Source organism: Excalfactoria chinensis, chromosome 17 (assembly GCF_039878825.1).
Source record: "Excalfactoria chinensis isolate bCotChi1 chromosome 17, bCotChi1.hap2, whole genome shotgun sequence".
Lineage (NCBI taxonomy): Eukaryota > Metazoa > Chordata > Aves > Galliformes > Phasianidae > Excalfactoria > Excalfactoria chinensis.
In genome coordinates, this window is record NC_092841.1 from 2,902,755 (window position 1) to 2,929,062 (window position 26,308).

The 26,308-nt window shown below is 39.3% G+C and overlaps 1 protein-coding gene across 1 annotated transcript in view; it reads right to left on the reverse strand.

The window, feature by feature from the left end:
- TBCD (tubulin folding cofactor D) overlaps positions 1-26,308 on the reverse strand; it is a 101,897-nt gene that overhangs the window by 28,385 nt on the left and 47,204 nt on the right. The window contains exons 15-22 of the mRNA XM_072351666.1: positions 18,859-18,916; positions 15,036-15,065; positions 12,428-12,513; positions 9,004-9,084; positions 8,228-8,301; positions 7,000-7,117; positions 5,993-6,053; positions 5,500-5,522 (exon numbers count right to left, since the gene is read on the reverse strand). Coding sequence (XP_072207767.1) covers positions 5,500-5,522; positions 5,993-6,053; positions 7,000-7,117; positions 8,228-8,301; positions 9,004-9,084; positions 12,428-12,513; positions 15,036-15,065; positions 18,859-18,916 — 531 coding nt within the window. The remainder of the gene's footprint in view (positions 1-5,499; positions 5,523-5,992; positions 6,054-6,999; positions 7,118-8,227; positions 8,302-9,003; positions 9,085-12,427; positions 12,514-15,035; positions 15,066-18,858; positions 18,917-26,308) is intronic.

A 26,308-nucleotide genomic window follows, 5' to 3' on the forward strand; every position in this document is an offset into this window, starting at 1 on the left:
TGCCAACTCAACACTACTGCAATGTGCCTTGGATCAGCATTTCCTTTAACTGGCAAACTTTTGCTTTCAACAATCAATACATTAAACTCTATGCAATGCTCTATGGCTCAGTTTATCATCATAGTAAGCAAGAAGACATTCCACATCCCCATACAGATAAGCACTTTGTATTATCTACCCCACCTTCCTGCCATGCTGTCTGCTCTCCAACTTCTAAAAGAATTAAATTAGAAAACAACATGATGTAAGGAACTGATACAGTGGCAAAAATAGAGAACAATGTGGCAAAGGTTGCTTCCTCTTCAGTGTTTCTTTTCCCTTCATTTTGTACCTCACCCGCTCTTGTTGTCTTACTGTAAATGAGCATAAAATAATGATCTTGTGAATTTGTTTGGTGTGCAACAAAGTCTGCTGATGTAAGGACTCAGATATGGACTTTGTTCCAACTACAAAGCAAGAACTGAGTCACAAAGGCTGCTCTTCTCCACTTCTTCTGACTGCCAACAAGGAAGTCAGGCCACTCAAAGCTACTCTTATGTTAATAACTTGACAGCTATCCCTTCCTTTGGCATTACATCAAGTTCATTTAATTTCAGAGTTTAGAGCCTCACTGAGGATTGTTGGCCCTGTGGAAAATGATGAATGGCGACGCTGAATTGCACATTAAGATATCTACATAACGCAGAAACTACAATCAAATCTATCTGCAAAGGCAATGTCATCCTGTGTTCTCTGCACGTTTCATGCCGTGTCTTGCCTGCACATCACCATATGTCTGACAATTTATCTTCTTTTTTTCTTTTCCACAACACATACATATTTCAGTTCTAGGAACTGAGAACTATTCAAACTCTAGATCTTTCCTCAGTCAGTGTTTACTTTGTCAAACAAGATGTGCACCTTCCTATTAACTTTATCTCGCCCTGCAGTATGTCACTGAATTAAAGAGATACAGATCTACCTGTTTCAGAGATGCAGAATTTTGCTGTCCTATCACAATTTTCTCTTTTTCGTTCCAAAGATGGATCTAGAAGTTACATCACATTCCCAGATGTACCTGTCTCAAGCCTTATTTATTAACTCAGTTTGTAAATGGACTGATGCAGTGCCCAGGTTCCACCAGCTCCAGACATTTCTTCCATGTGCAATTCCACAGAAATCTTTCTCTCCTATAAATATTCTGGAAATAATTACAACTTACTTGTGGAAAACACTCAAAATACATAATCCCTTGCTGAACCAATGGAGTAGGATTGCTGATATAAGCATGCCAATATATATTGTAAAATTACAGAGGCATGAATCAGAATTGCTCCCAGTTCATGTCAAAGTTCAGGGCACTTCTGTACGTTTCTAAAATCGTATTTAAAACTCTATTTTTGGGAGGAGTTCAGAATTCATCTTTATGACTATAAAAATAACATTCATTGGAACAGTTCCAAATGAATAGCATCTGTTTTCATATACATCCAAATCTGAAGTTAAAGCTACTGGAATATCTGAAAATACTCAGTTGCAAATACTCAATTTCCAGAAAGCCAAGTAGAGATTTCACACCAACATGAGTAGTAACCAAGCATTTAGGAATAATTTCTCCCACACAGAACTGAGGTATCTCAAAGGTCCATCCTGTCCATGGACATGACCTACATACTGGCTTTATAAAAGTACATGCAAGCAGCAATAGATACCTTGAAGCTCAGATTAAAAAATAAAGAACTATCCATTCCATAAAGCTGCTACAATCATCTTCTAAAGATGCACAGAATAAACATTATTAAGCTGACAAACACCTCCTTTATGTCACTGCAAACTCATATGCTAAGTGTACACATTTGTACTGTATTCTAACACCAGAAAGCTATATGAAATCCTGGCTCTGTGGAGAAAGTTTTATCAGTGACTTCAACTGGTAGCAAAAAACAAATCACCTCACAGCTCTTTCAGGTGAATGAAACAATATAACACAAAGCATTATTTTGCAACAACAACAACAAAAACTGAGCAGAAAACAGCAGTAACTGTCTCAAATGATGCCCTTTTTTTACATGCTCTTCCTTGCCTTGTCCACAATATTTCATGTAAGGCACAGCACCTCCATCCAGCAGTTGTATTGTTTTCAATGACACCTCGAGCAATCCCTTCTGAGCATAGGATGGCATGAACTCCTTGAACCGCCACGTTACTGGACACAAGTAGTAGTTTAAACTTGAAAGAATTTTTAAGATGAACTTTGTTGCAAGGCCAGACTTATCTCCTGATTAGGTTTATAGATCCAAAAAACTCTTTTGCATAAATGACTGCCAAGAAACACATCTGCCCTGAAACCATCAAGATTTGCTGCAGCCTTAAGGGTCTTTGCAATGAGAGAAGCTTTCCTTTCGCCTGGTACTCGCCAGTTCCTACCAGGCTACTTTACTCTTTTGGAAAAGCTGAAACATTGGAGATGACCATCCAATTTACACAGGTTATTATGTAAAATAAATGAAGTTTGCTGCTCTGCCATAGCTGGCACGTACACATGCAGACAGCCTCTGCATATGGCACAGGAACGAGCCAGAGAAAAACTCCACATGCAGCACATTGCACCAACTGAATCATCCAGTGTGGGAGTTGCTCATAAACACTGTGCTTCCTGTCACAGGCAGCTCTGATGTGAACCCTGAAGGCGCAACAACAGCCCATTTGCTGAAATACACAAGTGAAATGCAGCTACCTGGAAGAAGTGCAGTCAATCTGTCTGCAGCACTTCCATCTCCATCCCTCAATTATCTTGTTACAACTCTGTGTATTAAGTTCTATATTGCCAGCCTCAGAAATGGCTTCCAGGAAGGAGAAAAGGTTCTACACATTTCTCAGGTGGATACACAGTCAAGAATCTTATCTCAGATGATGCACTTTTAAAGAATCTTAACAATTATTAAAATAAATTGAGAACTTTTCAGTACTGAGAACTGCCTTAGATGCATTACAGAAGAGTGTCTGCTAAGAGAAAAGGTTCCATGCTGGTTCAACACAAGCACATGGTAAAGCAGGCTGACTACTAGCAGCCATGTGCTCTTGTCTCAAGTTTTCAATGTACAGAAGCAACAATTAAAACAAATATCGTTTTTTATTAATTATTTTTATAACTCTATCATGCAGCCCATAAAGCACAAAACAGACAAATATTCAGTCTAAGAGGCATGGTTTGCATGGCTTCACCAACTTGCTATAATTAGTGATCATTTAATATGGAAAACCAGGCCCACTGTGCAATACTCAGCTGGAAGCGCATATGCAAATGTTTAAAGCAACCAACTCCTCAAGACAAACCAGTGCTTCCAATGTGTCAGAAACGGAGCTAATGGAAGGAAGTGCTGGCTGGATGTGCCTGGACTTGTGTTCTCCTTTTTCAGCACACTGTGGTTAAGTCCAGAAAAACACTTATCCAGGAAGACAGAAAGATACTGACATTTTTCAACGATAATAAAGCAGAAGACAAGACTCTCTTCAATTAGCATTAAAAAATCTGATTAACTTCAAATGTATCCAAAATTCAGAGACTGTGCAGTGCAGCTTAAAACTTTGCCTGTGTTCTGTCTGAAGGATAAATCACAGACATTATTCCAAATCAAGTTAAAGGTATTACAAGAGATGCTACACAACATAGGAGGGATGGCTGAATGGAGGTACCCATTACAGCACTGTGGCTTTGACTTTTTTGACATGAGTTACTCAGGCATTCAAAGGTTGGGCAATCAGCATCACCACAGCCTATTCTGCAGCTCGACATCTACAAATCACAGTTCTGATAAAAATGACAGAATTTTTATGCTTGATTATTAATTTTTTTCCCTTTCTCTCAGGCCAAAGTAGATTATGAAAACAGCTTAATCAGCACACTGACATCCACTTAATACGGAAAAAGACAGCTGTTTTGTTGCCAGAAGTGAAAGCAAAATATAATCAGTTGCGCCACATGAGCAGAACTTTTCTTAGAGGAGTTTAAAAACTAGAAACACAAATAAAACACACAGGTTTTCAACATTCCTGTAAGCCATCATTACACTGAGAATTCCCAGTAGCAACTTCTCAAATGGAAATCTTAGGAATATTACGTGCAATAATGACTCATCGTGAAACGAGTTTGGCTCGTTTCACTAAATGCTTGCCCAGCAATACTCAAATGGCTGTTTTGTTTTTATAACCTAGTTTATTTTTCTTGTCCAATTTTAATATGCATGCCGATATTTTAACATATGGCTTGTAGCAGACATCTGTGTGTCTGCCTAAGTATTGGAGTAAACAGCAGTGAATCAATTTTGCTTGGAGTTGAATTTTAAGTCTTATCTAGGATGAAAACATTTCTGTAGGCATCTTATAAATACCATTAAGTGCAAGAAGTGCACATTATGACAAAAACAAATTACACTCAAGCTCCACCCTGACATTAAAGAATTTATGGGAGCCAAGACAGCCACCCACAAAGACACTCATATACAGGATCAGCATTAAACCCATCCTCTCATACGAGCCAACTTTGGAATGGAGGTTTCACATTACTGTATATGGCCTTGAAAAAAGTAAATGTTTACTTTTTTTCAGGAAGTTTGAGAATGTGAAAAGTTACATAAAAATGATTTGATGTATAAATAAAAACTACACAAAAAAGCCAGCTAGAATCCTACTGCTCTACTGCTTACAGGTACGTCATGTGTGAAGAAGTGAATTAGATAAATGCCTAAAATCTCCGACAATTTGTCAGTTAAAGAAACAACTCATTTGCATATCAAATCATTAGGGAATACAAGTCATTAATTATGTTTTGGATTCCTTAAATTTATGAACTAACCCTGCAGTCACATACCAGGTTTAATTCACATGTATTTAACAGTTAAGTAGGCAAGTTTCCTTTACTTCCTGGAAGCTTCAACAAATAGGAACAACCCAGCAAAAGCTCATTCACATTTTCTTTAGCTCGAGAATTAAAAAACTACATAGAACCCTTTGCAATACTTCTGGCCCATTCATTACACAGGATTCTAGAATTTAGCCAGAAGCTCCCTTTAAAAAGAAAAAGCTATACTAACTTTGTAGTGACAGGTCATTTCTACCATACAAGTACCAAAGCACAGGTGAATAATAGGAAAGAAATCCATTATGCATTGCTGGAGCCATGGCCTAGTGTGCATATTGTTCCACATTCTTTCCTTTCTTTAACTATCTCTATCACAGCATTGAGACCAGTACTTACCACTTTCCTATTAATCTAACATGCCTGTAAGTCACACACTCTAAACTCCCCATACATTATAAAAACAGCACTGGTCTCTGTAATAGGCAGACAAAGCCAAAAGAATGCATGTACTTGCATTCTGATGAACTGTGATACACTGGCAGTCTATGGTAGGTGTAAGGAATACAAAACCACCCATCACCCCTGATGCTACTGTTTTCATTAGTCTGACTGATACCCTCCAAAACACAAATCAATTTTGCTTTAGTCCATTTTCTTACCTGTACAGCTGCCGACTGCAAAGCTGGGGAGGAAAAAAGCACATTTAGGAAGTTATTTTGGAATAAATGTTTTATTTTTCCTCCTCACCTCCCTCACACGCAATGTCCACACACTGTGTACTATGCCACATTTAACACTTTTCATAAAGGACTGTGTTTCTTCATTCCAAATCACAACTGCTCCTGCTGGTTTTTAGGATACATTTGCTTTTCAGATTTGGCCCTTTAAAAATGGCAGTACACCGCACTGACTAAAAACTGAAAGTATTTGTCAACTACGGATGAAGAGAAAAATTGAGGACACTTATCAAGCAATGTGGAATATGTGTCCAGATTCACACCTGCAAGATTGAAAGTATGCAACGTTTTTATTGCAAGACTCCACTTTTGGCAAGTGAAAGAGGAAGGTGGAGAAGAACAACTGTCTTAATTGCAAATATTTCTATAAATGTAACATACCACACTACAAAACACATTAACACTTACTACAAACCTCTTGGTGGATTTGCTTCAGTCCCTCCAAAGATTTTCCATCGAAATAGTACGTTATAGGTCTGCAAAGGCACACACATTTTTGTAAAGACTGGTTGCCAAGTCATGCTCAGAGTTATTTTTCTCAACAGAAATATGCAATACTTCACTTTAAACATTAACTTCAGATATTTTTGGATAAATGCACCAGAATGTGCTCAGAAGTAAAACAAAATGCTGATCAGAGTTATTACTCAACATTTACCTGAGAAAGGTCATTCTTGTAGGTTTATAGGTTTCTTCAATGCATATATTTACACACCAGTGACAGCTGCAGAACTGTATTTTCAGTAACGTCTGCATTTTGGGATTTTATCATCCTTTGCTTTGATCTTACACAGCTGCTCATGGCAGCTTCAAACCATTATGAAATTCTACTATTAATGCAGCTTCCAAATTCCAGTTCTGCAGTAACAACTTTCAACCATTTTTCACAAATGATTCACGTGAAAGAAAGGAAAAGGTAAATTTCTTTTCTTCAACCACAACATTAAGCAAAGACATCTCCAAATAATTTTACCAACTATTTTGGGTTCATCTCCTAATTGCAATACGAGTTCTTGTGTGCATACATAACACAGCCCTTCCCATTCAGCAGTAATACTTAAATCAATCCAAACCAACAGCAAAGGCTGTTGCTTTAAATCTAAAGAGGAGAGACTGCCCCCTGACCAGGAAGACAAAATACTGGAGGGGCTGCTGGGAGGGGCTGGTTAATCAATGGTTGGTATCTTTGAATTCTCCAAGTAAGGCAATAAATGATCTCACTTTTCTAATGATGAACCTAGACTTCAGCATGTAGTATCACCAAATAAAATGTGAAGGCTTGGCAAGACTGATTATTATCATACGAAAATTCAGTTGAAGAGATACTCAATAAGATGGGATTTCCATAATTATACTCAGGAAGCTTTCAATAGATCAGACATGAAAGGAAAATTTATAGTGAAGATAATCTTGCATTTATACCTATTATTCTCTTCTGCTAGTTTACACAACGCATGGGTGATCTCAGCACAGGCAAGAATTGCCCCGTGGCGTGTGTGCAGATCTATGCCCACTGATAAAGGCAGCAGTCTTGGCAAAACTGAAAGAGATTAAATAATTATTTTATTTAAACAAAGCATATTGACGGATTACAGTTCTAAATGCAAATATGTTGGCCTAGAAATAAAATGGGAAAACCATTTCTTGAAAGTCTGGTCACCAAATCCTCATTATTATCTTAAAATAATAGCTTTTAAAAGTATATTCTGAAAAAGCATACTAAACTGTACCTACAGAGGTCACACCTACAACTGGCTGCGTGCTTGGAGTCAATAAAAAAATATGTTTGCTATGAGACATTGGTTGGCTAAGCAGTAGAGAAAAGGAGGTTTGTAGCCACTTCCATAGTTTAGTTTTACTTCCATGTAAACTGCCACTGCCACTTCCCTATCCCACTCTATGTAGTCTAGGTAACATCTATAGGGGTTTCAGCTGCTGTCATCATATCATAGTATCATAGTATCGTGCGAGTTGGAAGGGACCTTAGAGATCATCGAGTCCAACTCCCGGGTTTCGAGCCCTCTGTGTAGCGAAGCAGCACTTCTACCCCTGCACCACAGGGGGGATTCGAACCCGGGCCCTCCAGTGCCGCAGGCAGCAGCTTAAACCACTGTGTCTGTTATGTGTCTTTCACACATAACAGGAAGCAGCTAGTACATCCTTGCCATCTTGGGTGAGCCAAGCAACAATGAATTTGCTCTAAGAAACCTTTGATTCCATACACAGCAATCAAAAGGAATTCCTCTGAAGATGTCAGACTGGACAAGATGAAACAGATTTGTTCTCCCATCTCCCTCGTTATGACATCAATAAATCAACAAAACAAAGGCAGGAATTTGAAGGCTAGCAGCCTGAACTGTTGCAACAAAACTACACCCATTAGTTCATCTCACAGCCGTGCAGTCCTGTGTCGTCAGGCTACAAAAGACTAGTCCTAGATTAAAACCATCTGGCAGGTCTTCTACCATTCTGCATGAGAACTGAAAGCTGCTAAACATATTAATGTCAATACACCATATTGAGCTGTAGGAAAACTAATTTTCTATTAAGTCATGGTGTCTGTTTAAGTCATTCTAATACGGTTTTTTTGTTACAGGAGCTAGAATGCTTGATATGACACACTATGCAGAACTTGTTGTGCGTTACCTACCCACATTTGCCATGTACTCAGGAGCCCGTGGGGTAAGGTTATGCAGAGCTTTGGTTGAAAGTTCTCGAATAGCACTGAAGATGTAAAAGAATAAAAAATAAATAAAAGAAAAATACATTCAGGAAGGGACTCCTGCCCACAACCAGATAAAGACCCCAGAAATACTGAAGTATTCTCTGTTAATCTTACCCTTCTCCTCCTAAAAAAAACAGCCAACAAAACAGCCCAGCAGACCAAACAGACAGCCTACAGCTAGCTTTTAGCTATATGAATAGAACTTATTGCTGAAAGAGACAAAGAAAAACATACTGGATGGTAGAACCCGAGGGCTCATTCTATGCATTGGCAGGGACACTGCAGTAAACTATTATTATTTCTCATGATGCAAACTATTATCAGCACTGATATAATCTCATTTGTGTTATATGTACACGTTTTAATCTTCATGAACATTGAATATGACTAAGCTCTATCTCCATGCATGAAATCAACTTTAATTATTATAATTGTATGGTGATGGTGTTTACCCCTCACATACAGTATATAACATATAAATGTATTTTATTAATCTATTAGCAGATTGAGGTCATGGCAAAAAGTCAAAATTCATGAACACACTTTAAGTGACAATACGCTAGGAGGAATGGATGACATCTACTACTTCTTGTTCAGTTTCCTTCAGACAAATTGCACACAAAATGTGCTTTAAGTAGCATGCATCATATGCAGAAAAATCAGTTCCTGGATGTGAGCATAATTAGACTTTATGAACTTACCTATCCCAGTGGTTAATCTTCATGTTAACTAAATGATCGATCATTGGTTGTGTATACTCAGGAAAGCCAGCAATATACACACTGAAAAAGAAGGTTCATATGAATCAGAATCAGTATGTGTGCATTTTAATACAAGCTGCTGCAGAGATAAAAATCCTCTAGTTTTAAGGCAATAAACCTATTGTTTAATCATGCCTTACCCCAGATGCGCTGCAGCCGAATGAAATAATACAATGGTAAGCACTTTACAAGCACTGTCAAATATTTAAATCACTTTTGCTAAAGTTTTTCACATTCTCTTTAAAAGCACTACACCAACAGAAAGTGTGACTTCCCACTGTTACATTCCAGAAAACTGAAGTGTATATTAACATCCATAATAATTTTAGATTGGAAAAATGTGTGCAAAGATGTAAGCCAAAGGACACAGTATTATAGAAATGTGCTTTATCTTCCTAAATACGATTTAAAATTGAATAAGTTTTCAATTTGTTCTTTTTAAAAGTCAAACATATGAAAAGTTAATTATGACAAAAAATTCTAAAGGTGCAAAAGTGAAATCCTGAGATGTGAAGGAACACCAGGAATTAGCAAGGCAGCCAGTAGATCTGACTTCACAGCCAAGTAGCTTTTCAATCTTCAGAAGCATCAGATATCGAAAGCTAAGGTCAACAGAAATGAAGTGAGTTGTCCTCTCATTACATCTGATGTAATTTCAATAGCCTTGGAAAGCTAAACAATCAGTAGGATGTGTTTGAGTCAAGATGGCATTCAAAGAAGGACAAAATTAAGGACAGGTGAATTACCCTAATTTAACCTTTCAATTTTTTTGTATGATTAACTTTGCAACTTTAGTAGCGTTCCATAAATACATGTGTCATTAGAAAGGAAAGTAAAAACTGAATACTTAATGCATTAATATCTATGTAATTCATGAGAAGAACAGTAATCCTTAAATCCACAGCACAGACCTCTGCCATCTGAGCCAAAACAGAAGTCCCACCTCTGGAGGGAGATCAGACACAACCTGCCAGCTCACCAACCAGCTGCTGCCAGCAGAGAAGTGGCAAAACTCATTATTCTTTTGTTCCACTGCGAAGATTTTTGTCTTCCTTTCTATTTATGAACTTACCTATCCCAGTGGTGAATCTTCATGTTAACTAAATGATTCCTTAACTCTACTTTAACACAGTCTAGTACTGAAATCACAACCTCCTTAATCCCAGTTCATACAAAATAGGAGCAGGCTTCCTCTGCCTTCATCCCCTTTAACAGATTTGAGCTGAACATTCCAAAGAACATCTGGTAAAGTCTCCAAAGGACAACCAGCATGAAAACTTGTGTAAAAATACACAGATTTTGAAGGATACAAGCAACACACACACACATACAGCCCACGTCTGGTACAGACTCTCTATATCACTTACTATATAAAAAAAAAATACTCAGCTGTAGAGGCTAGCACGCATTGCTCAAGCCCTCACAACTCCAAGTAGATTCACTAGCACAGACTTTCACACCTGCATGGTTTCCTTTCACACAGTGGCATCACACTGGCATGCACAGCATCTCAGGATTGGTTTTTATCTGGGTCAGGAAGAGACAGCTGAAGATTCTAGATGTGGAATATGAATCTCAACTAGCATTTTTCCAGCTACATAAACAATTCCACCACCTAGAGGCATACCGATCAGAAAGGTCCATTTTTTCCTACCACATCATAAGGATACGTGTTTTCTGTGCAGCCAAATACATGCTTATGCGCTTTTGCTTTGATGTTAACTCAGACAAAAATAAGGAAATAATTAAGTATTGACCCAAATAATTATATGCTGTCCGAAAAGCAATGTGGTGAAGATTTTAGCAAGTAACGTAATGGATGAGATGACAAATAACTTACAAAAAAACACTGGACGTGGTCTGAAGGAGCCATGCTATGAACTGCACACTCTTACAGAAACCTTACAATGCAGTGAATGAGCACATGAGACAAAAGTTAACAATTCAGCTCTGGAGAAGTAGGGACAACATAACATTCAAACTAAAATTATAGAAGAGAGTAAATAAAAACAGTGTGTGCCAATTCTGCACATTTTCAATTGTTTTTTTTTTACTAGTATAGAAAGCCAGACTTGCAGAAGTCCCATTGGCACAGCATAGGGCAGCAGCACACATTGAGCCCTGAGTGTGCCCAGCCTGGCTCAGCAGGCAGGAGAGCTGGGAAGTGTGTAGGAGGAGGGTGTGGAGTGTGGAAGGGAAGACAGTAGGTGAAAGGGGAAGATGGGCTCAGACCAGAGTGATTATCCACAAAAGAGAGGTGGAAAAATCAATTAAAAAAAAAAAAAAAAAAAAAAAGTCAAGGAGGCAGAGAGGCATTCAGTGCCAGTTATCTTAATAAAAGTGTTCATTAGAAGCTAGGAAGCTGAAAAGGAAGCAGAAGGCATCACAAACTTCTTTGCTGTTTCTATTCGCAAAGAACCAAATCTCCTCAAACCCTTCTAACCTGCTGTCTTCTATGAGCAACACACACCTCCATAGGGCCAAGTATCTTGCCTATCTTAGAATGGCCTGAATCACCTTCTGTAGGTGCCCGCCTCCCTGTGCTGCCCACAGAGAGAACCCAGACAGCCAGGCTAGACTGTCTGTCTTAGGCAGACAACTGAAGTTAGGACCCAGCCCTCAGCCTTTTTCATCTTCTCAAGAGGAAGTGCAATCTTTGCTTCATTCCGCCATCCTGCGCACAGAACCTGCATCCCAAATCCCCTCACTTCAGCTTTCCTGTACTTGCAGAAAGCTGACCAGAGCAGCATTCCACAACAAGCTGCTGATTTATAACCACACCACACCAGCACTGGCACTTCCCACTGTGCTCTTTGCATGCTCCACACTGCAGGGACAGTTTGATTTCCAAAATGGCTGCATGCTGTGCTTAGAGCTTCCATGCGCTACCTAGCAGTAATAGAAGCATATTCAAATTGAGGTTCTATGCAGAGACAGCAAATTCAACTCCTTGTGCAACGTTGTGTTTGGTTGGTTTTTAAATGGACACAAGTTTGTTGTACCCATGCTGAAGTCTTATCTGCAATTTTAATAGCCATCATTTTGCTGCAACTCTTCAGAATCCCCTCATCTTCCCTAGTCTTTACCTGCCCAGATAGTTTGGTGATGCCCATGAATATCACCTCTTGTCTGCTTCCTTCACTTTCCCTCTATAAACTGACCATGTAGGGAAGTTGGAGAAACATCACGGTCAGATTTTCACCATGCTTAGGCATAATTAGCAGTTTGATGCAGAAAATAGAAAAAACAAAATTCCACGTATTAAAAAATAATGATAACAGATTCAAAAGTAAGGTCGAGCAGTCAGACAAGTATTTCATTAAATACCAGAGATCCTTTATGTTTAGGAAAGCCTTTAACTTACCTTATAGTCAGGTAACAGTTAACTCTGTTACCAACAGCAAAATAATCAGCTGCAGTTAGAATGTCTATGCCATGTGGAAAAGTGCCCTGCAGACATTGCATGGAAAGAGGGACAACAAAAGTACATTAAAAAATGGAAAGTATTTCTGAATATGCAGCACATTGAAAATTACTTCTCACTACTGTCCAAGTTCCGGAAAATACATTTGCCTTTTTAAAATATAAACCATATAGCGAAATGTCAGACATTCAGGCTTTTGATTGGTTATGACTGAGTTAATGCGGTGTTACGCAGTATGGCTGTGCTTTGGGATGGAGGAGGCAGCACAGCCTCCACAAGCCATAATTAAGTGCAAATGGAAAACAGCCAACTGAAAGGAACTATGCTCATTTACAACAGGGACAATCATATGATATTTAAGCAATAAGACTATGTGGAAGTACAGGTTCTGGATATGATACAGTTTTGTTTGTTTACAGTTCACTCTTCCCTTCCACATGAGGTTACAGCCAAGCAAAAATAGTAGAAAATATCTTCAGATCTAAGCCTGAATAATTAAATAAGCGTACAGTGCAAGCAGTGGGAAGCTGTCAGTTACTGCAGAGGCCTTTTTCTGGGAAGCATACCACCAACTGCCCAAAAAACCAAGGCCTATAATCTGACTAAAGCAAGGGCAGACAGAGTATTTATGGCTTCTTCCAGACACCACCTGAAAGACCTGGTAACTCCAAGATTAAAATGAAGGTATTCTCCCAAGGCCTAATGAAATGCTGATTAGAGAGAAAAAAGGACACCAGAAGTATGATTTGTAGCCAAACAAGATGCCATGTGAGGAAACATGTTAGTAATTTATAAGGCTTATTTTTCTGTGGCCATAGGAGCAACTTGTCAGATTCAGTACAAGTGGCATTGCAAAGGTGAAGCAGGCTGAAACCAGGAAGCGAGGCCAACTTTTTTCTCCACCTATTTAGTGCCAGCACTGTTACTTCAGATGGAGAGGAGCATGTTTTGGCTTCTTCCAATTCAGAGAAAGGGTGACTCTTTCAACACATTACATCCAGGAGAAGTACCATAGAGGGTGTATCCACTGATGGAGTAATCCTTTTCCTAGGCAGTAGGGAATGGTTCAGTCAATAAAGCTTTTGAACTTCTACAGGAACCAGCTGGGAGACTGACACTGCCCTTCATGCCATGGCAACCTATTACCCTACAACAATCTCCTCCTTAATATTACAAAACATTTACTAAATTTGTCGAATATCCCATCAGTACTAAAAATGCGAATAACTCATCAAGCCAGTGTCACTAATTTCTAGTTGAAAGCTAACTTAGACTGAACTCCACCTGCTAGGCAATAAGAAAAAAGCCCCTACAAAACTGTTCCTATAGGAAAGCATTCCTAAACCTGCAGCACTAAGAGCCCTGTCTCACCTGGAACTGCAGGCACAGTAAGGTGTTTACTTCATTCAGTGCCTCATGATGTGGAATGAGTAGGAGTTGCTTTGTGATGACTAACCCTAACCTCTCCAGAGCAGTAACTGTAGGCCCAGGGAGGAAGCAAGTTGGCTCCTACTTATCACAGACCTAGATGGGTCAGGTCATCAAAAATACTTGCCCTCTTCCTGCTGGTCTCGCACCCTTTCTCTGCTATTAACCTAATTCTATCTAGAAATACATACAGTACTTCAGGACACACTGCTTAATAACCATAGCTTTAAAGGAATGATACGCTGGCTCGTAACAGAGATATTCAGGAATGATATCTGGGAAAGCTAGACACAGCATTTTAACAAAGATTCCTAACAGAATGGCTTATATTAGACAAAAATTGCTTGAATCGTGCTCTAAACTCTACAAGACTTGCTATGGCAGAAGAATTCATGAAATGAACCATTTTGACCCTTTCTATTTTTCTCCTACATCGTATTCTTAGCTTTGTTAATTCCTTATGAGAAACGAGAAAAGTGAAATTGGAGTCCTTATCCTATTTGTTTCTCTGGCACGGTTGCAAATCTAAGTTGTTTGTGCCTTTTAACTACCTGAACACAGCTGTGATACACAGGAACCTACCACAGCGCTTTTTTCAGCAATCTTAATCCAAAATTAATTTCAGCAATCTTAATTCCAAAATTAACAGATTTCTCAAGAACTTGGTGATGTTGTAACATTCTTGTGTTGAAGACTCTCGAACCTCGTCTGAAGTTACACCACCAAACCATTGCAGAGATCGTGAAGCACTCATCAGCTATTCCATATCTGTTAACCATTAGAAAGCCAATGGAACACAAAAGAATCATCAAAACTTGTGCTTTTCCTGCTCTAAGTGCGCTGCAGTTTATAAGGTGTAGAACAGCTGCTATTTGTGCTGAATTTACTTTTCCAAATGTGTCCTAATAACCAGAAAACACATTATCTTCCAAAACCAGAACACTCAAATAAAACCCACATCTCAGGAGACGGCTCCACAAGAACCTGCTTTCTGACAGAGAATATAAATATTTTTAACATTCTCCTACTCCACTTCTCTGAAGCCACAGCCTAATTCTGATTTGAGGCACTACACATTCACAGGACACCAATGAATGAAGATGCAGGGAAGTTACCGTACCTGTCTCCCAACATTCTCCTGGAAGGCAGCCTAAAGAACAGAGAACAAACACCAAAACGAGTCAGGTTTGCTTTTTGATAAACACCAGATAATGAATTCAAAACACACAACAATATAAATGACCCATGGCTTTTCTTTTTCAAATAAAGTTAGCTTTGTTAATAGAACAAGCCCACAGGGCTTTTTTGTTTCAGCGTCTCTGTGCTCTTGTGTTCTTAAAGTCGTATGTTGCATGACAGCAATTTAAGAACGCAAGTTTATTAAACCAGTCACACCCACAGAGTGCTTCTGAGCACTGACACAAGGCTTTGCACTGGAACTGAAAGTCAATACCCGAAGACAACAGAAATTGAGGCAGCTTGCATTTGTCCAACTACTTCAGCGTCATCGGATTATAGCCGGCAAAGTGTGATTCTTGGTCAATCAGAACTTCAGACAAGTGGAAGAACACAATCAGAAACCATGTTGAAACACTGATGTTACAAAATCTGAAGGTGCATTTGTTGTGTTTTGCATTGAAGAAACTCAAAATCAGCCAATTTCAATACGACCATTGAGTTAATATCTCTACATGTTCTATATACAGAATAAAATCTACTCCATACTCCATAAATCCCTATTGGGCCTTGAAATTTCACTCTTTAAAAAGCCTGAATTTTTCCTCTCAAGGATATGCAATCACAAGTAGAACAAAAATGCATCTCAATTTTAACTCCTTTCAGAGAGAAGAAATCATTATTGGACACCTCTTTTATAATGTCGCTTTATCTACAAACAAGAGTCTCTGGGAAGGGAAAGTGTTTGCACCTGACAGATGTATTTCAGATGCAGGAATATGCTGAAATCCCAATCTTTTCTGAAAATGCCGTAAGAATTTTGTCAAACAAGAGCTTCTCTATTTCCTACATAAACATGATACACATGGTAACCCACCTGTAAAAACAAAAGGTTAAGCTCACCAAGGTATCATATTCTACATATGGAGCAAGCACCCAGAACACAGTGAAGCAAGGCCTCATGAAACCAGTCTCCCACTGTACTTCTGAGGTTAGGTCTGTTTAGGATAATGACTGCAGTTCCTGCAGACCTGCCCAGGCTAGTTCAGCTGCTGCTCACAGCACATCCATGGCAGGACAGCCAGCCAGGCCAGCTCCCAGCAGCTTCCCCTCCTCCTAGGCGGGTTCTGGAGCCCACCTTTATCTGTACAGCAGTGCCCTGAGCCAGCTACTTTAGGATTCCCTCAGGTAGTGTTGCTTGGGCTGTCCTCTGCAGAGACAGCAGTGTAGATTCACCCTTGGGCAACACATAAGGCAGCCTTCCAGAACAAGAACATAAGCTTCAGCAATTCCCCAGACTTCCTCATTATTGCATTCTGTAGCCCAGTTTCTGATGCCCTTTTTTTCCTCCACTCCTTACCTTTCTACCGACTTATGCCTACAGACAGGATTTGCAAGGACATCCTTTCAAGTCATCCTCCATCATTTATTCCCTTCTGCATATGCTTTAGATCCCCGCTTCAGCTACGTAGACCCTTTTACTCAGTACTAGAAGGTTTCACCAAGGATGATGCACTAAACCACCCAAAAGATTTAAGAGTTTAATAGCTTCATTACAATGTCTTTAAAATACGTACAGACAGGTGCATGCTGACGTGAACTGCATAAAGACTTTCTTTTGGTTAAGATCAAAAAGGACAGCGCTGCTTTCAGAACAGTAGAAGTTTCATTCTACTCACCATAGTTTTTTAGTGCTGGGAAATATTGCAAAACCATTGGAAAAAGCTGTATAGGGGCCTACAGGCAACAGGGCAGCAGAACAGCTACTGTACAAAATGATTCTGCTAAGGTTTTTTTTTTTTTACTAAATACTGGAATTAAAGAATTCCAGCATCGTATCACCATTTCACTGTCAAACTCATTTAGAATGATGATGATGAAGATCCGAGTACAGGAGCATGGCAGAAGTGGTAAGGATTCATCTGATGTGCTTTAAACATCTATTTTATACATTAATTTACACCCAATGGAATCACTTATCTATAAAAAAAAAACCAAACACATAGATCTTTAACCACTACTTATAAAGGCAGTTAGCACTGCCTTAAGATAAATATCAATTTCAACTTAGTAGCTCTTGAGGAAAGCGCTCAGTTTGCCTTGAAATGTTGTTTTTAAAGCACTAACATGCTCTCTCTGCTGTGATTTTAAAGAGTACCAACCAAGCAGAAGGAAAGAAAACCCCTTCTTGAACATGTCAGTGCAGAACAGCCTCATCCAAGGTCTCTTATTCATGCGATCATTCTTTATAATGATTATTCATGGAAGAGTTGCAAAAGTCAGCTCAGAATGTTTTCAGAGCTTCAAAAGTACAGTCAGGGCAGTCTTGTTTTATTCTCCCTAACCTCAGGGTTCAAAATATCTCTATGCACTATTTTGTTTTATTGGTGCTCCATGTTATAATACGCTGCATGCTGTTATAAATGGAAAATCTAGTAAAACGTGTTGTTTATTTAAATGTGTGTTTAACTACGCAGCGACTGGGAATTATTAACACTCCCAGGTATTTTTCTTCAAAACTGAAGCAGTGCCTGGAAAACACAAAATATGGCCTTGCTTGGCTTTCTAAAATGAGAACAAAAATGTTCAATACTTCCCCAACGATCCATCCAAACAATTCCAAACTCTGACTAGCTTTAAATCTGAAGGTAGCAATGAAGAAGAAACCAAAACCCCTTCTTTTGGTATTTTTTTTAGTTGAAAATACTCAAATGGTGGAGATCTTGATGGCCCAGTTCAAACCAGAAGAAGAAAATGACACAAAAACGTCTGTGCTGTACTCTGTGCTCACCTGAACTATGGAAGAAGATTCTGTTTTTCTGCACTTCTTAATAGTTTGTTCAGCTCTCGGTTAAGCTGCTTTTGGTTTTCTCTAAGGATTTTATTTGAATAAACAGACTTAAGTAGCGACAAATGGACTACTCTACAGTCCCTATAACAGGAGCTGAAGTTTGAGGGAGCAGTAGCTTTAGTTATTTGTCCCCCCCACATTATGCAAAGAATGTGTGATATCAGTACTCAGCAATCCACAGTGCCTTAGCTTCCATTCTTTGCTTTGAGCCTATTTGGACAAGGCGCTTTGTGGAGCGATTACACGAGCAGCTGACTCACTTCACCAGCAGTTATGCTGCAGCTTCATTCAATGGCTTAAACTGTCACACAGAGGTGTGGCTACAAAAATACGGATGCTGTCCAGGGAAACCCTCCTTTTTTATTACCTTTTTTAAGGCATTCACAGGGAAGTTTGTTCTTGCAGGCACCTGGTGCTGGGACAGGCACAGTTTGGCCCTGTGTTTGCTTCACAGGAACAGCTGTTAGTACAGCCATGTGGACAATCATTTCTCTTTAACTGTTGAAGCAGGCAACTTCTTTTGTTTTTTACTTTTATTCACAAGGAAACAAATGCAATTTGTATAACACACCGACTGAGATCTTCAAAAATAAGATGCTCCTCCTCCTTTCTTCCTCTAAGCTTCTCGTTAGCTCTTAGATATTTTACCTTACCCAACATGACCACAACGCAGCAGGCTGTGAATCGTGGCCTTAAATCAAGATCTGCACTGCGGATTATTTCATTTAAAATCTAAATTCACACCATATTTCTCAAGGATTTAAAAAGCTTTTTTTTTTTTTTTTTTCTGCTCACATATTTGGCTTATCACTGGAGTCTGGGGTGAATATGCAGAGCTACAGATCATGCAATTAAAGAACAACACACAAAAATCCCAACCAACCAAAACCATGTAAGTTAGAATGTGGTAACTTACAGAAGCGGCTCTTCTGCAATTAACATCGCGGTCAAACACTGCAGCAATAACCAATGCACTGAGGAAATAAATATTGATTGTAAGTATGTAAAACATAAGATGTCACCATTTCAACACTTAGCCTTCCAAGCAGAACACTCACAATTTTTGCTGTGGAGCTTCTTTCTTATAAATACACAACTAAACTATAATTTGGGCTGAAATAACCACGTACCTTCTAGTTTCTGTAGCTTGCTGTGGACTTTCCACAATGCAAGCAGACAACTACTGCTCTACCAAAGCAGAACAGCTTTTAAGCAGTATGTAAATACATTTAACTTCTCTGGAAGTTTTATTCTTCAAATCCAGCAAGAGCTTAAAAAGCTGGACATATCTAACAGCCCACCTAAGACTCACTGCAATTTTAACTTAAACTTGGAAATACAGTTTCTCAATATCCAAATACACAGTAAGTCTTATGTAAGGCTTAAGCAAAACTAGGAGTTAAGCAACAGAAACTTCTGTCTATCTGTACAAGTACGATCACATGCTTTAAGCACCAAAACCAATACACAAATAAAACAGCGACACTTCAAAATAAATTGGAAAAATAACCAATGTTTAAAAGTGACCTGCAAACACAGAAGTGTGACTGAACAAAATTATTTCTCTGTGCATTGTGTCTGGTATTCCTTCACAGTTCAATTGCTTTTACCTCAGCAGAACTGCTTTCAAAAAGGTGCCATGGAACAGAAGAGAGAATACATCCCAAGACAAGAAGTCTGCAGCCTTAGAAATCCACCTCCAGCATTCAATTAACTCCAGTGACAAATAAACATCACTTCAGGAGGATCATTTAAGCAGAAAATTATTCCTTTCAAACCCTGAAACTCTTCATTACGTTACTTATTGTCTCCAGGCAAAACAGGAAATAAATACCGGCTGAAAATTAATTCCAAATAGCTTTGCTTTAGCATAAAGATATTAATTACACTGATAGTATCGAACCTCCCTGGGTAATGGCTACTAGTTTCCTACAGTGCTGAATACTGTGTTGTTAAGATTCACTGAAATGCATGAACTGAACGTACAGAGGCAGTACTGATTATCTCCACTAAGGAAAAGAAGAGACTGAAAGCAAGAATGAAATTGAAAATAAACCCCAATGAATTCAGTATTTTACTATGGAGGTGTAAAAATTATTCTAAAGACAACAGGCAGCACTTTCCTATTGCTGTCTGTGTGAGCATCTCCTCACTCTGCCACAAAGACATTGTGCAACTAGGAGACAAAAGGAGGTCTTTCTGTGACTGGAAGAGCAAACGTTTACGATGTATTCCATCAGGAAGAGGCTTGCATGGCTAACTTGAAAGAGGGCTGGGCCAAACATCATCATCTTATGTCTGCTGATTTTCTACCCTGGCATACAGAGAAACTTCACAGTCATTTAGAAAAGAACATTTCAGAAGTATCTACTTTTAATTATAGAAGAGAACACTCAGAATGAAGGCACTAGTTGGGAATAATGCTGGAAAACAAAAAGAAGCCAACTTCTGCCTGAGGTTGCCAGTTATTTGGGCTATATGATAAAACACCTTTTTGCCTGTTGTGCAACGTTTCCACGTTGATCTCTTCCAAGAAAACAAACATGAAAATCTCATCAGGTCATGAAGATGAGAACACAGAGTGCTGCCTTAGCATGTCAGAGGCACCACAGTGTTAAGCGTAGCAGAGTATTTCAGAAAAGCTTTGCTAGGTCATACCAAGTTTCTTCTACATCATTGTTTTGTCTCTGACTGTGGCCAAAAGAGACACTTCAAGGCAAATGTAAGGAAACATGGAAACATGTATTAAATATTTACATATTAATTTTATACAGGTTATGTAAGTCTTTCCAAACAACAAACATTAAGAGGGGAACCAATGCTGCTTCTTACATTTCACATTTCAACTTAAAATCTGGTTCATTGCATACTCTGGAACCAGGTTATTACACACAGCATGAGTTTCTGGCCAATATTTCTGCTCATAATTAAGCTGTACTTTTTTTCTCTTCTATTCCTGTTACTTTAAGACAAACCAGTATAAGTAAAGCCAGCAAAATGACATTCTCTGTGATGCCAGCCGAGCTGCTCGGTGCTCGAACTGAAAACTGTGTTTAAGAAAAACAAGAGGAATTTTGTCACAACTCTCCAGCCCTGTTATAATCATAAACCACACTGCAGTTATTGCATCCAAGTATTTTTAGCTTATCAAACTGCGTGAATAGTCGTTTTGAGCTGAATTATATTTTAAAATGCAGGCAGAGTCTGCTGTAACACAGGGATTAGCAAGGAAAGCAACGTGGCTAAGATGGAACATGTTAAAGGTGTCTTCACCTGTCTGCATTGTCGTGGGAGTTTATGTGATACTCCACCAGGATTTCCTAACATAAAGAAACTGTTTATGTCAAACAAAGTGGGATTTTTTTTTTAAGCTAGGTAGAGAGTCATGTCTTGACTTGTCTGAAGTACCACACCTGACTGCTAACAGGTAGGGCAAAGAATGGTTTTGCATCTTGCAGTCTCTATGAAATGCTTCTGTAGTTCACTGGGATATATTTAGCCTGTAAGCACAACAAGCAGCTGCTGAGGGTACAACAAGAACACAAAAGGATTTTAAAAAGCAAGCTGCAGTTCCCTCAGTTAACTGATAATCCTTGCTTTTTTCCTCTGCTCCTTTCCCTGTCCCCCAAACGCTCAGCTGGCTCCAGGGAAAGCTACCAGCACTCAGTGCACACAACCAGCTCACTTCCTCAGCACAGCGCTGATCTCATTTCCTTCCCCCAAGCCAGAAAGAATCAGACAGCAGAGGCCAGCGAGGTGATGGACATCAGAGCACAAACCCCAGGTTACCCTCTGCTCTGAGTACCCCATATACCAGAAAATCTATCTGAATTTGCTTTATCACCTGTAGCAGGTACGCTGTTTCAGCCACAAGCGGCTAGAAGTTTATACTACTGCTAACCTCTGAGAATACACTATTATTCAAACATACCACCCTGAAGCTGTGGGAAGCAAGAAAAATAAACTCTCAAACCTCTTGCCAACTTGGCACAAAAACAGAATTTCCTTCCTGAACCCAAAAAAGGGAAAAGTCTGACTCCCTTCCTTACTACAACATTAGAGGAGGGAAAGCATAACAATCATCACAAGCTAAATGGTTTTGAACAATCTCAGCCAGTTAAAAAGGGAGGCAAGAGCAGAATGGGAAGGGAGCCTGCTGAGAGCTGCTGTGGCAGACAGCCCTCTTCACGCCGTGCCAGTACCCCAGCTGGGGCTATCTGCTGAACTGAGTGATGAAAGAAGACCTAGACTCAATTCGTTTTTCTTGTGCTAGATGTTGCTTTGTTGCTTGCTTGCTTTTTCAAAGCCAGAGCAGCTATCCCATGCACTTTATCACCTTGCAGCTGTGCCAAGCTCAACTGCAGGAGCATCGGAGGTGAAGAAGCAAATTGGCTGCTTCTGCCAGGACTACGTGCAGGGCTATACTGGTGCCATGGACAAGACAGGTATTTCAGTTAATCAAATGGATTTGCCCAGGAAAAAAGTATCATATGGGCTCCATCCCGTGTTCAGCCTCACCGAGTGGTTGGCAGCCTAACCCCATGGCAAAGGGTTGAGGCTGAGTGAACTTTAAGGTTCCTTCCAACCTAAGCTGTGATTCTATGACCTGTAGGGAAGAAGGCCCTTCACACCAGTCTCAGGTTTAATACCTCCTGCTTAGAGAGGCAAAGAGAAGAGCTGAAAGAGAAATGCAGTATCCAGTGCCACTCTCACAGTTTCTCTCGCTGAACAGTCAGAGAGATAAATATATTGTCATCTTCAGTGCGTTACTTCAATCCCCAAGTTCTGGGCTAAAAAGATGTAAAAAGGAAAGACAAAGAAAATGCCTAGGAACTGCACATTAAAATGCTGTTTAGAAAAGGGCATCTCATGCCCCTGCAGGAAATGAGTTTACACAAGTGCAAGATGCAGTAGGCACACAACTCTCTTCTGAAGGCAACATTCAAATACATGAAAGGAAAGCCTATTCTCAATATTTCATCATGATACAAGATGTAGCTCAAAGCGATGCTTCAGATTTCCCCAGTTCTGCAGGACAATCTTGCCCTGGAGCAAACTACATCATCTATCCGTAGCCACACCTTCCTTTTTTCCCTCTTCAAAAACAACACAGCACCGCAGGGAAGGCAAAGCTGCCTGCGCTCCTGCATTGCACGCACCACTCGTATCTGTATTCTGCTGAGCAGGGGAAAACGATTAGATCTTTCTGTATAATGATCAATTTATTGATCACCTAAGCCATCAAGTGTCAAATAAAACTACACTCTGACTATGCAATAGTTTCATATAATTATGACAGGTGGCGACAATTTAATTTATAATTGTGGAAGAGAGCAAAAGTGTGTTTTCCTTTTTTTTTTTTGTATAATAGGGAGTGACAATTTAATCTACAGTCATAACACGGAGCAAAAACATATTTTTCCCCTTTAGTTTTTGGTTAGATTTTAAACGAAACAGCTCCACTTCTTCACATGCACCTGCCACTTTACAGACAGTAATTCCCACACCCAAGGAGACAGGAATCAAATTACCTGTACCTCCGAGTTATTAAATTACGTTTGATTTTTCTCATAGGTAAGCTTAAAAAGAGTGCATGCGTGTGCAGACTGGGAGAGGAAAAAGCATATCAGTCAAGCAATGCTCTTATAAAGATACACCTGAATAGCAATGTCAGTGCACACATGCATTTCAAAATGTAGTAAGCTGCTCCTCACTTCACTTAAGTGAAATTTCATCTACTCTGCGGTCCTGGAGTTTCAATTGATCAAGAAAAGTTTTAGAAACCAGTTTAACAGGACTTTAAAAAAGTAAATGTTAAGTGTATCTTGAAGTATGGACAAGGAAAAACACCGACATACACAGAATATAAAACTTCTCAGGCAAGTGTTTCTAATAAGTGTTCGCTCTCTGTATTTTCTTTTCCTAGGAGTGGTTAAGATCAGGAAGGAAGGAAGCTGATCTATGACCTGCAGCAGTCTACATTTCTAACTTAAGAACAGAACATTTGTAAGAAAGCAGAGAAGAAACACCTACCACTAAATATTTATTTCAAAGTCCCATCACAGTTTTATTAAAAAATAGAATTTCTATGCACTTTAAGGTAATTTTTTCTCTAGTGGAATATTTACGTTCCCTGACTACAGAACACAATGGCTTTCTATTACACAAACCTATAGCTGCCAAGATAAGGAAAAAAAGAAAGCACCACTGAATTGCCAGTGTTTTCTTCTGTAACTGCTGTACCACAGCCTGCACAGGTCACAGGGCAACACTGAGAATTTCAGTACCGGTGTGAGTTTCCTGACAAGATACACTAACATGACATGAAACAGGAAGGTGTGAATCAGATCACTGCTCAGCTATCACACCCACTCAACACCTTCTGGTTTCCAGCAGTTTTTCTGTGCACTTACTCTGCTACAATGACCACCCTACCTTTCAAGCTGCATGCTTGTACTGAGCAGCCACCTGCTCCTGTTGCAAGCCCAGCATTACCTGGGTTCTCCCAGATAGATCCACAGCAGAGTTAAAGGTTGTCCATGAACGAAGGACAAACCATTCACAATTTCTAGCCTTGTGACAAAGCAAACAGTTGAGGATCTCAGTCGCACACTGCATTCTTTGAAGAAGGTTGTAAGTCTCCTTTTCAGGTGCACAGTGTATTGTTTTGTAGGGTTTTTTTTTTTCCTTATGAATCTAATAGTTTGCATTCTCATACAGACAGATGTTTTTGCTGTGTAATTCAGCTCACAGTGGATATCATGTACTTCGTTTCAAGATGCTGAGTTCTGCATTTTTTAAGGGCAGCAACAATTTGCTTGTGGCTAGAAGTATGACTCTTCTTTAAGTAAAAGAGTGACACACCTAAGGCTAGATTGAAAAAAAAGAGCTGTATGTAATTATCAGCTTGCTGACACAATAGGTGAAACTGTGTGTCATACTGTATTTGAATATTTTTTTCCACTGTTTCTCTTTGGAGTGGCAAATCTACCTTCAAGACCTGATTGTATTTAGAAAAGGTACGGGCAACATAACTACAAAGACTTTTAAGCAGAACCTTACTATAGCATTAATACTGCATAAAATGTTGTGTAGATTTGCTATAAAACTGAATGTATGTAAATCACAAAACCTTGCAACTTTCCTCCCAGTGTTTCTCTCCACTCCACCAAAGGAGTCAAAGCCACAGTGTTAGTGCGTATCGCACCATAGTTAAAAAAAAGAGAAGAATCTGTTTCCAAAGCAGACTGGAACAGACAGGAGCTTTTTCACAGTAATCAGAGCTGTCCAAAACCTTTGTGACAGTAAAAGAAAAAGCCACAAATCAGGTGAAACCAAAATGGTGAGTTTGTACCTAAAGTATGGACCTACCATGGTAGGGCAGATGGAGTCCAAGAAATGTATTGCTCAAAGCATCACAAATGGAAGAAAAATTCTGATTAATAGAAGAACAGAAAAGCTTGCACTTAAGCTGTATGTTTCAAAGGAACATGGAGCAAGTTTGCCAGGCTTTAAAAAAGCTTTAAATTTTTCAACTAAGAGGACGGAAAGAGAGGATGGAAAGAAAGCTTTTATTTCAATGAGGCTGTTGGCCAATTCGACTAACAGCACTAGTACTGAACAAGATCTTACTATTGGTATGGCTAAGCTCCTCCTGATCATCAGCCTGCAGCTCAAATACAAATGTATCCCTACCAGTTTAAAGACAGCAGTAAATAACTCTGCGCAGCTTATAAGAGTCTGTTAGAACACGCGGTAACATTCTGCTCCTCCTGTCACTATGTCTTACTATGTCTTCATCACTACCATCATCTGTTCTGGTTAGATTAAAAAAAAAAAAAAAAAGCTGATTAACAACAAACCAAGATGTGATCACTTATTTCATTATGCAAGAACACCTTTATGTTAATAAGTTCATACATAACTTACAATGAAATCAGCTTGAGCCTTGAAAATAATTATTTCCTTAACAACCCGCTAGGGTAAGTATTGCTATTTCTAGCAATATATCTGAAATAGGTATGTCCTACAGTCCCAACTTCTCTTTCTGAAAATCAACGATAAGCAGTGGATGGCCTTGTGTTCTCACACAGCTTGATATTACACCACTCCTTGAGCCTCTAGTCTGCTGTGGGTGAAATGCACTGAAATACCACAATGCTATTTTATCGGACAATTCTGCTTCTTCAGTTTAGAGAAAAGACATGGCAGCATAAAAAAGGAGAGAAAAACAGCATTTGGCCTCAAGAAACGTGACAGCAAGTGCTGAGACAGAAAGATTGTATCAGAGTTTCAAAATACCCTAAGGGCAAGTACCACCACTGTCCTGTGACTCTGTGTGAAAAGGACAGCATGGGAAAGAGAGA